This window comes from Aethalodelphis obliquidens, unplaced genomic scaffold (genome assembly GCF_003676395.1).
Source record: "Aethalodelphis obliquidens isolate GAN/ISIS:26980383/991018 unplaced genomic scaffold, ASM367639v1 scaffold5, whole genome shotgun sequence".
NCBI lineage: Eukaryota > Metazoa > Chordata > Mammalia > Artiodactyla > Delphinidae > Aethalodelphis > Aethalodelphis obliquidens.
Window position 1 is genome coordinate 60,321,801 of NW_020837949.1, and position 10,108 is coordinate 60,331,908.

The 10,108-nt window shown below is 41.1% G+C and overlaps 1 protein-coding gene across 4 annotated transcripts; it reads left to right on the top strand.

The window, feature by feature from the left end:
- Nucleotides 1–298: 298 nt before the first annotated feature.
- TAC1 (tachykinin precursor 1) lies at nucleotides 299–9,576 on the top strand. Of its 4 annotated transcripts, XM_027101330.1 has the most exons (7): nucleotides 302–559; nucleotides 1,032–1,163; nucleotides 2,205–2,301; nucleotides 2,774–2,818; nucleotides 3,295–3,318; nucleotides 4,761–4,814; nucleotides 8,673–9,276. In XM_027101330.1, exons 2-7 carry the CDS (start codon nucleotides 1,041–1,043, stop codon nucleotides 8,720–8,722), a joined length of 393 nt encoding a protein of 130 aa, XP_026957131.1. In that variant the 5' UTR covers nucleotides 302–559; nucleotides 1,032–1,040; the 3' UTR covers nucleotides 8,723–9,276. The 4 variants fall into 4 exon arrangements, with proteins under 4 accessions (XP_026957133.1, XP_026957131.1, XP_026957132.1 ...); XM_027101332.1 differs by lacking the exon at nucleotides 4,761–4,814 and having other exon boundaries at nucleotides 299–559; XM_027101331.1 differs by lacking the exon at nucleotides 2,774–2,818 and having other exon boundaries at nucleotides 491–559; nucleotides 8,673–9,576.
- The last annotated feature ends 532 nt before the right edge of the window (nucleotides 9,577–10,108 follow it).

The window sequence follows — 10,108 nt, forward strand, 5'->3', positions numbered from 1 at the left end:
GAAGTTCTCCTTTCTTATCTCTTTCTGATTTTCGACAACAATATCTTAATACCCGAAGTTATTTGGCCATCCTTGGAAGTGCAACTTACCCTCTCAAGGGACTTAAAAGTTGCCTAAGTCTGAGGAATGAGTCACTTTGTTCAATTTTGATGAGTAATCTCAGGTGTCATGGAACCCCATTCTGAAGAAATAGAGGGGAGGGGGCGTCAGATCTGCAAACGGAAGAAGACAGGCCGCTGCGGATTGGATGGCGAGATCTCGATTTTCCTATAATTGCGTCATTTCGAACCCAATTGGGTCCAGATGTTATGCGCACCGACGGATTGCCGTCTCGGAAACTCTCAATCAGACGCAAGCGAAAGGAGAGGAGGCGGCTAATTAAATATTGAGCAGAAAGTCGCGTGGGGAGCGTGTCACGTGGGTCTCGAGGCTCAGCGAACCTGCGATAAATACCGCGCTGCAGCCAGCAGGCAAAAGCGCGAGCTGCTGCGACAGAGAGTGCCGAGCGCCCAGCGAGCGCTCCGACCCGCCGAGGAACCCCAAGGGCTGGTCAGCCTCAGTAAGTGCCTGCGCCCTGCTGGGTGGGCTTTCCGCACCGCGCACCGCTCCGAGGCGGCGTCTAGCAGGGCTGGATGGGCCGCTGCAGCGAGGGACTGCGGGGAGAGAGCTGAGGGACCGCGGGGGCACTGCGGGGAGACGGCAGGGAGACGGCGGCGAGACGGGTATCCCAAGTGCCTTGTCCCTCTTTGTCTTCCACCCGCACAGCCTCCTGGCTTGAAGGTGTGGATTGGTGGGTTGGGGGCTGGGGGAGCTGGGATCTAGGAAGAATAGGATTTGAGAAACTTTAGGGCTTGATTCTCTTTCCTAAAGGGTACCGACAGGACTTTAGCCCTTAGGCGGTTTATCTTGTTTCAATCGACCTTGAGTTCCGTTGTGGGATCGAAAATTCTGCTGCCTCAACTCTTGGATAGAAACCCCCAATACATCTATATTTTTTTCTCTCCTCTGCCTCTTCTCCTCACTCTTCCCAGAAATCCGACATGAAAATCCTCGTGGCCTTGGCAGTCTTTTTTCTCGTCTCCACTCAACTGTTTGCAGAAGAAATTGGAGCCAACGATGATCTGAATTATTGGTCTGACTGGTCCGACAGAGACCAGATCAAGGTGAGACTCGGTCCCAAGATGGCCCGCGCCGTTCTTCATGGGCTTAGGAGGTGTCACTTACCCCCCGCGATAGCATCCTAGTTACCCTAGCGGGCACCGGGACCGCAACCAGAGGCGGTGGAGGCGCGCCGGGAGGGATGTAGAGGAACGCCACCCCTGGGTCCCACACGAGATTTTGCATCCAAGAACCAAGTTTCCTCCCGAGGGCTGCATCGTCGGGTCTCGGGAACTCTCTGGAGGAATAATACCCTCCCAGGTGATCCCGGAATCCTCACAAGACTGGAAACCTCACAAGGTTTCATCCCCTGGTAACGCGGATTTCGGAGACTCAGGTCCAGCTGCAAGGACCTGGCATTTGGAAATGCTGGGGCAGGGGCAGAGGAGTGCGCGCCCGACGCAGGCAAAAGCAGGGGCAAGTGGCGAGGTGCTGAGGGCTTGGAGGGTCGCAGGTGGGTAGGAGCCTAACTTCCTGCCATGACTTTTATTTTACGGACCTGGAGACGTAGCCGCAAGTTTTCCTTTAGATTGCTCGCAGGCTATTCGCGCAAGGGAGCGCGCCCCGCCGGAACAGTGAAAGTCGCGCACTGTTAGTTGCTTGTAAGGGGCTGTCACCTTCCCTACCCTCCCCCCGCCATTCCCCCACACACACCTGTGCACATTTAGGGCGGTGAGAAGCCTCCAAAGCCCGAGCTAGAGATGAACAAAGTCCGGTAGCTGAGCGGCAGATGAGTGAGGGTCCCCGGGATGGGAGGAAAGAGGGGAAAGCGAGCAGGGCTTGGAGACGACGAGCCTCCAGCTAACTGGTTAGGGCTAGGCTTCGGGGAGGCGGCGGCGCCGGACACGAATTGGGCGGGGAGGAGTGGAGAGAGGCAACGCCCAGGTGTGGGGAGCACGCCTCAGAGCTGGTTCCCCAACCCTGGCTTGGCCTGTCCCCACCGCCAAGATTTGCCCCAGGCTGGAGCGCACCACCAGAATGACTCTAGTTTGCCGGCGCCTTGCACTGGTTGCCTACACGCCCCTGTCGGTGCGTCTGTCCTCTAGGAGGAGCTGCCCGAGCCCTTTGAGCATCTTCTGCAGAGAATCGCCCGCAGACCCAAGCCTCAGCAGTTCTTCGGATTAATGGGCAAACGGGATGCTGGTGAGATGGGCAGCCATCACCCTCTCTGTCTCTCTGGGCACCGCCCCCACCCCGCCACTCCCACCCCGGAATCCTAGCTCATGCTCAGAGCACGCAGTCTCTCTTGATCTATGAGCAGAGATTTCCACCCTAAAATGGGTATATCTCCCGGAGCGCGACTCTGGCCCTCATCCCGCTAACACACACATACCACGGAGGGAGGGAGAGATCGGTCCAAACCGCCAAGAACAGGAACCAACCTTAAGCTAAGTGCTTCCTTGACTAAGGATCCAAACTGACAAAGAACAGGAAGGCACGGGGCCTCCAGGGGATATCAGAATGTTCTCAGTCCATGTGGAAAACTGACTTTAGACCACTGGGGTTAGATTAGATTTAGCTGCCAGTGTCTCATGATAGAAATATTTCCTTTTCTTGAATTCTCACACCATCAGTGGAACGTGTAAACAGTTAATGTCAATTCGTCTCTTGTCAGATTCCTCAATTGAAAAACAGGTGGCCCTGTTACAGGCTCTTTATGGTAAACATTTCTATAAATCTTTATTTTACTCTTGTGAATGCACATGTATGAAAATGGAGAATGTCTTTTGTGGGCTGAAATACAGATTCTTGGTTGACTATTGAATAAAGAGATGGGTTTGCTCTCTCCCTCTCTTGAGCATCAAAGCTGACCGGCCTTGAAGATGTATCTCTTATAAGAAAACAAGCGAGGTGGTACGGCCAGGCAGTTCAGGCCTCAGGAGTCTCACAGACCTGAGTTTGAATCTGTGGCCCATATAAATCACTTAAAAATATTCCTTTTGTTTAAAATATTTTGTTTTTATTATTAATAATTTGGATAGCATTTATGATTCTGCTATATTCCTCAGGATAGTACATGAATGGAAAATGTTGCATTATTTTAAAAATCTATTTTATAATTCTCTTTATAAGATATAATATAGCTCCTTTAAAACAAATCTATTGTGTTTGTTAATTTTATTTTTCTTTCTATAGGACATGGCCAGCTCTCTCATAAAAGTAAGTTCCAAATTATTTTGACATTTATCATATGCAAATGTAAATTAGATTGAATTCCACTTTACATAATAACTTATTTTCTGTTGTAATGTAGAACTTAATATTTTTAATTAACACAATTTAAGAATGGAGCAGACTCATATTACATCCAGAACATGAATGTTTAAAGCTCTGTTGTTTAAACATATCATACTTACCAAAAGCATGCATTATATTAAAAATCCTTTAACTCCCAGCTGAACTGTTGCTGAATTCCTGACCCACAGAAACTGAGATAATAAAGAAAGGAAGGAGAGGAAGGAAGGAAGGAAGGAAAGAAGGGAGGGAGGGAGGAAGGAATCCTTTAACTCCTGTAAATTGTTAGTTTAAGATAAGAATTTCAATCCTAGGGGTAAAAATCCACCATACATTCCTCTCCCCTCATCCCCACCCCACCACTTCCACTGAAAAAAACAAAAGCAAAAACAAAAATCTAAGCATTTATAGGCATCTCCTAGTTCATTTTAGTATGCTGGATTCCATGATGATGTCATTTATTAGAGTAATCCAGCAGCCAATTAAGAGGATGGAGTGAATGTCTGAGAATCCATACTAAAGGTAAATATAGATAAAGTTGTAGAAAGTACCAGGGGTCCATCTTAATCACACTCACTTATCCCAAGGTCCACTCACTTACTCCAACTTGGATTTTGATTCACTGGAAGCAGAGTAGAGGCCACACTAAGATAGCAGCCGTGTTCTTAGCTAATGTAGTATAAACCAAGAGACATCCTCCCACTAGAGTTAAAATAATAATCCTTTCCAAAGGCTTCATCTTTGAAAATAAATAAATCTTATTCATATTTACTTTCTCAGGACTTGACTTTCAGGGGAATTATATATAGCAAAATTCCATGTAATGAAAATAAATGTACTTTATTAATGTCAAAACTAATGTACTTTTTCCAAAAGAAATATTTTTAAAAATCCAATAAAATAGCACTAGTGAACTTTAGAAGTTTATAATCATCAGGTATAGGAATCTGATTTAACTAAGCTTCAGTTTCCTGAGAAATACAACATATTCAGTAATATGAGGAAATAAGCTTTGATGTTTCTGTCACACAAATGTGAAATTGACTCCCTAAACATCAAAGCTAGCTCAAATAGCAATATTTAAAACATTTGTATATAAACAGATAAAATACAATATGAATAAAGTGTACTTGCTAATATTTAGATATAGAATTGAGAAAAGTGCTTTCACTGTATTATTTTTATTTAGTGTCATTTATAAGACTTACTAGGAATCTTTATTTCTTCAGGCTCACCAAAACTTGAAATAATTATATATTTATTATATAGGCATATATTTAGAAGCTTGCTTTTTCTTGGTACTAGTTATAACAGTTTATTTCCTCAGAGATATACATATTAAAATACCCCTAAATGTATTTTTCCAGGGCATAAAACAGATTCCTTTGTTGGACTAATGGGCAAAAGAGCTTTAAATTCTGGTATGTATAAAACCATGACTGCAAATAAACAGTACCTTAAATCTACTTCTATTTTCTCTAAGGCATTCTTTTCAAAGTATTAAACAGGAATAATAAAATTAAAATTAGTATTTATGTTGAAAAAATCTAATTGCAATAAATAAATCCAAGAATGGATTTATAGACGATTGAGCTAATATCACCACAATATCAATCTATCCTTCTCAAACTCCCAGTGTCTGCCGCATTTAATCATTACCTAACCTGAATCTTTGGGCTAGTCTAATACCCTTTCCCTTACATCTGTTCAATAAGCCACATTTAACCTTACTGAACTAAGGGGGATGGGGGATGGGGGAGATAAGACGGATAATTTTACTTGTTACCAAGGTAATTGGAAAGTCTTACAGACTTACTTACAAGTCTGACAGTCTTCCAACACAAAAATAAATAAATAAATAAAAACAAATCCATTTTTACAAATCACTTGCTCTTAATGATATTATAGAAGCTCAAACTCTAAACCTCCTGGTGAATGTTTAAGACTAGGAGAGTAACATAGTCTGTTCCAATGCCTTCAAAAACGAACCCAATCAAATTATCCTAGAGGGTTATAATCAGTTCTGGCTATAAAACCCTTAAAGAGAAGGAGTGCCACAATTCTCCTCATAACCCAGTTTAAGTCTGAACAACTCTTTCACTTGATGTAAAGCCTGCATATTTCCTTTCTTTTCTTTAATTTCTTTCTTCTATGTAAATTCCGCATGCATATATCTGAAAACTCTAATTTCTTAACTCATTCATCACAGTATTTTTATTTATTTTTTTATTTTTTTGCGGTACGCGGGCCTCTCACTGTTGTGGCCTCTCCCGTTGCGGAGCACAGGCTCTGGACGCACAGGCTTAGTGGCCGTGGCTCATGGGCCTAGCCGCTCCGCGGCATGTGGGATCTTCCCGGACCGGGGCACGAACCCGTGTCCCCTGCATCAGCAGGCGGACTCTCAACCACTGCGCCACCAGGGAAGCCCCCATAACAGTATTTTTAAGGTTAAATAACCCCTGTATCATTTTCATAGAAACTGATATTTGGTTAAGCTCATTCAGGCCATATAGTTCGCAGTTTAATTTGAAACTATTCAAATTCTCTTTATTTTACCTTCAGTGAAATTAGAATTAAAATACTAATCATGTAATCAATTAGAAAGTAATCATCACCTGTCTTATCCATTTAGAATATTTCTGGTTTCCTGAAAATCTGTAAGTAAGATATGCTGGCTTAATTAATCTGAAAAAGTCATGCAAAAATGAGGTATCCTAGTATTTTTTTTTGAATTTCATTTTATTTTTGGCTGCATTGGGCCCTCGTTGCAGCGTGTGGGCTTTCTCTAATTGCAGTGAGCGGGGGCTACTCTTCGTTGCGGTGCGCAGGCTTCTCATTGCAGTGGCTTTTCTTTTTGCGGAGCACAGGCTCTAGATGCACGGGGCTTCAGTAGTTGTGGCTTGAGGGCTCTAGAGCGCAGGCTCAGTAGTTCTTTCGACCCCTGGGCATGTAGTGTCTTAGCGGAACAGGGATCGAACCTATGTCCCATGCATTGGCAGATGGATTCTTAACCACTGCGCCACCAGGGAAGTCAACGGTATCCTCCTATTTATATTGGTTCTCTACCTTCCAGATTTAGACACTACATTTATATTTCTTCGTCAGTAATTTGGAGGCTTCTCAAGTTTAAATTTTAAAGAAGTTACCAGTGTACCTAATGAAAAACTAAAATTGTTTTATTAGTATGTATTATCTTCCAGCTTTTGGAAATGGAATATAAGTTTAAACTACACTGGCTTTATTTGTATCAGAAGTGTACACTAGCCCTTATATACCTGTGGTTTTCTTGATAATCATACCAATCAACAACTTTCCATTTTCAGAATTGATAAAAGGTTTCAGAACATGCTTAACTTTACAAATAATATAGATATGTGCAATTTGAACAAATTAGATGCTATTAAATGTACTTAAAATAATATAATTATAGATAATATTAAATAGAATCACTGTATGAATCAGAGTCAATTTATGACTAATCTTTGCTCCTCCATTTTAGTTAAGAAAATATAAAAGGAAAAAATGGGCAAGCATGTAATTTATACCAAATCAGGTACCTTTTCATATAATCAGTTGAGGCAAGGTTATCATAGACACCTTCTACAGCCATCCGATCCTTACCCTGTTGGGGTCACAGACCCCTTTGACAATCTGAGTAATCTAGAAAGTGTCTTCCCAGAGAAACCCTTATCAGCTCATACACACAAACATTTACATATGGTTTTAGAGGGTTCAAGGACCAGGTAAGAAACTCTGCTTCCAATTAAGAGAACATTGTATTTCAGCTCAATCACTAATGTCTTTGGTTAGTTTACATTCGCATTCCCTTCCCTTCTCTGAGGAACGACATTATGTTACCGAAAGCTTGTCAGGAACTGAACTTGTGCTGATCACCCTCCTCCTCCTACAAACAAACCAGGGTCAGAAATGGACTGTTTCTTTCCTTCAGAACTGCCAGGATTGGGCCTCAGACTATTCCACCCCAGAAGTGTGTGCATGATTGACATAAAACATTCTCCTTATTGTTAACCTCACTTAAGGGAATCTTGGATGCTAATGAGAACCTGCTCAGTGGTAAAAGGGGAAAGTGATAACACTGGAGGCTTCACCTACCTACTCTTTCATCATATCCTTCTCACTGAGAAAATTGTTTAGAGTGGCACCTATGATTCCTACATGTCTTTCACAATTCTTTCTACTATTTCTATTTAAATTCAGTATTTTATACATGCATACTGAATTTTTAAAAGCACAGTAGTTTGACTACAATGTAAATCTAAGTGTATAAAGTATTAGATAAAATGATGAAAATATATACTTAAGTATTTTGATCACAGCAATCTGATCCTTACCCTTTTGTGGCTGCAGACCCCTTTGAAATTATATTTAATAATATAATATAATGTAATTTGGTACTTTTTTCTGTCCATATAGTCAAAGTACTTAAGTTACTTGCTAGCTATATGTTAAATACCTTTGGAAGCAGTGATTAATCTTTCACAGGCCATTAGGGTGCTAGGAGGTAAGTTAAACTATGTTGTGTTTAGATGGCTCAATTGCCCTACTTATAGACAATGAGATTGTTTTTAGTCTCAAGGACAATGTATCATTGGGAGGAATCCACAAGATAGGAAGAGACCCTCACGCCATTAGGTACCCTTATACCAGAAATCAGCAAACTTATTCTGTAAAGAGCCAGATAGTAAACATTTTAGACTATGTGAGCCATACAGTCTCTGTAGCAACTACTCAGGTCTTCCATTTTAATGTTAAAGTAGACATAGACAATACATTAATTAATGGGTGTGGTCACAGTCCAATAAAACATTATTTACAAGAAAAGATAGTGGGCTGGATTTGGTCCATGGCCTGTAGTTGGTTGACTCTGCCCTAGAATAAAAGTCCCACATTTTGCTTTCATCCTCCTACTATTCCTGTTTACTTTAGGCATTGTCCTTTCTATAAATCACCATGGTGTCCGCCACTGCTTGAGAAAGCTGTGGAGAATCAATGTTGCGGTATACTGTGGAAATAGACTTTGGGGGCACCAAGTCTATGAGGATGACCAAAATAACCAAGAATTCTGTGGACAGATCACTTCCAATCAGGATAAAGACTGAGGCCCGATTGGAAGATGTGCAAATAAGACTCTTAGAAATACTTCAGTGGAGTGAAAAAAGTAATTATGAGTTTAAAATAAATTTCTGTATGCCTTGAACTTTGTTTAACTGTGTCAGTGACTCTTCTTAACAAACCCTTTACCTTATCTTTGTTCTCAGTGGCTTATGAAAGGAGTGCAATGCAGAATTATGAAAGAAGACATAAATAAACTACCTAATGTATTATTCATTGAGCTTCACTTGTGTCAATGGCCAAGGCAAGATAAAATGAGACATGCGCTATGAGGAATAATTATTTATTTAATAATAATTGTTATTTTGAGTTGAAAACTCAAAAAGTATTTATTTTTCATATTGTGCCAATATGTGTTGTAAAAGCGTGTTGTAATTCAAATATGACAACTCGCTCAGAAGTAGAAGTCAGTGGTAATTTCTCAACAAAGCACAGTATTCAATGAAGTTGTAAAAGCCTATCAGAGATATAGTCTCCAAAGAAAGAAACCATTTCTCTTTGTTGGCAGCAGTCACATCAGCTACTACTAAAGAAAGGAAACTCACAGATAGGCTGTGCTTCTCCATTTGTTTTCATGGTGAAAGTGTACTGAGACTTGGTACCAAACTGTGTTTGTATCCCTGCAGCATGTTTTATGTTTTGTGACTATATAGAGATGTTTTAAAATTTTAATGTGATTCTAAGGTCTTTATTTTATTGTACAATGTGTTGTGATAGTTTACATTTTAAATAAAAGAAAAAATATCTTGAGAATTGGGTCTTATTCTTTCATTAACATTTATGTCAAATCAGCAACCTTTCTTTTAGTAGATGAAATACGTTCCAAGCTGTTTTGGGCTGCTAAATACTGAAACAGAAAACTACTAAATCTCTCTTTCTTAAGGAGAATGACCAAAATGTAATCCCAGTTTCTCTCACACACACACTTTTGGCACAGGATCATTCATGGAGAAAACAATTACATTCTGGTCTCCAAAACAGTTAAGGCTCAATTCCGTTTATATGTGCTTATGATTTACTTTTACAAATAGGATCATCTATTTTAAAGATGCATTTCACTGGTTATTTCCTTGTTGTGCAAAACATCAGCACACTACCATTTCAGCCGTGTTTAAAGCCCAGGAATAAATGCAGCAGTGTTTGAGTCTCACTAGAATCAAGACACCAAACCAAACTCTCACAAAGGTCACTGGAGGGTGATACAGAAAGATAGAGAGCTGATAATATGGCATCACCCCCATAACAAAGATAAGAGCCTCTTTCTTGCATATCTAAAGACTGCCTGTGAATTGCTAGTGCCCTTAACACTCCAGCAGAAGCACGAGTATCAGAAATACAGGGCAATCAGAGGGAAGCTCTTGTGTATTTATTTAAGGGGAAGCATTACTAAGTGTCCTTGGAATCATTTTCTGATTGCATAAGAGAGTGTGAAATATTGACAAGTGGTAAATCAACTCAGGACAAACATTGCTCAGTGAAGTAAAACTCTGTGGGTTTATTCTGGACTGGTGACTGTTGTTGATCAACATTAAAACCACTTGTGGGGGGCTTCCCTGGTTGGCTCAGTGGTTGAGAGTCCGCC

Coding starts and splice junctions, on each gene's coding strand:
- TAC1 (XM_027101330.1), top strand. CDS start 1,041: ATGAAAATCCTCGTGGCCTTGGCAGTCTTTTTTCTCGTCTCCACTCAA. Junction 3,319..4,760: donor TGGCCAGCTCTCTCATAAAA/GTAAGTTCCAAA, acceptor GTATTTTTCCAG/GGCATAAAACAGATTCCTTT. Junction 4,815..8,672: donor CAAAAGAGCTTTAAATTCTG/GTATGTATAAAA, acceptor CTTTGTTCTCAG/TGGCTTATGAAAGGAGTGCA.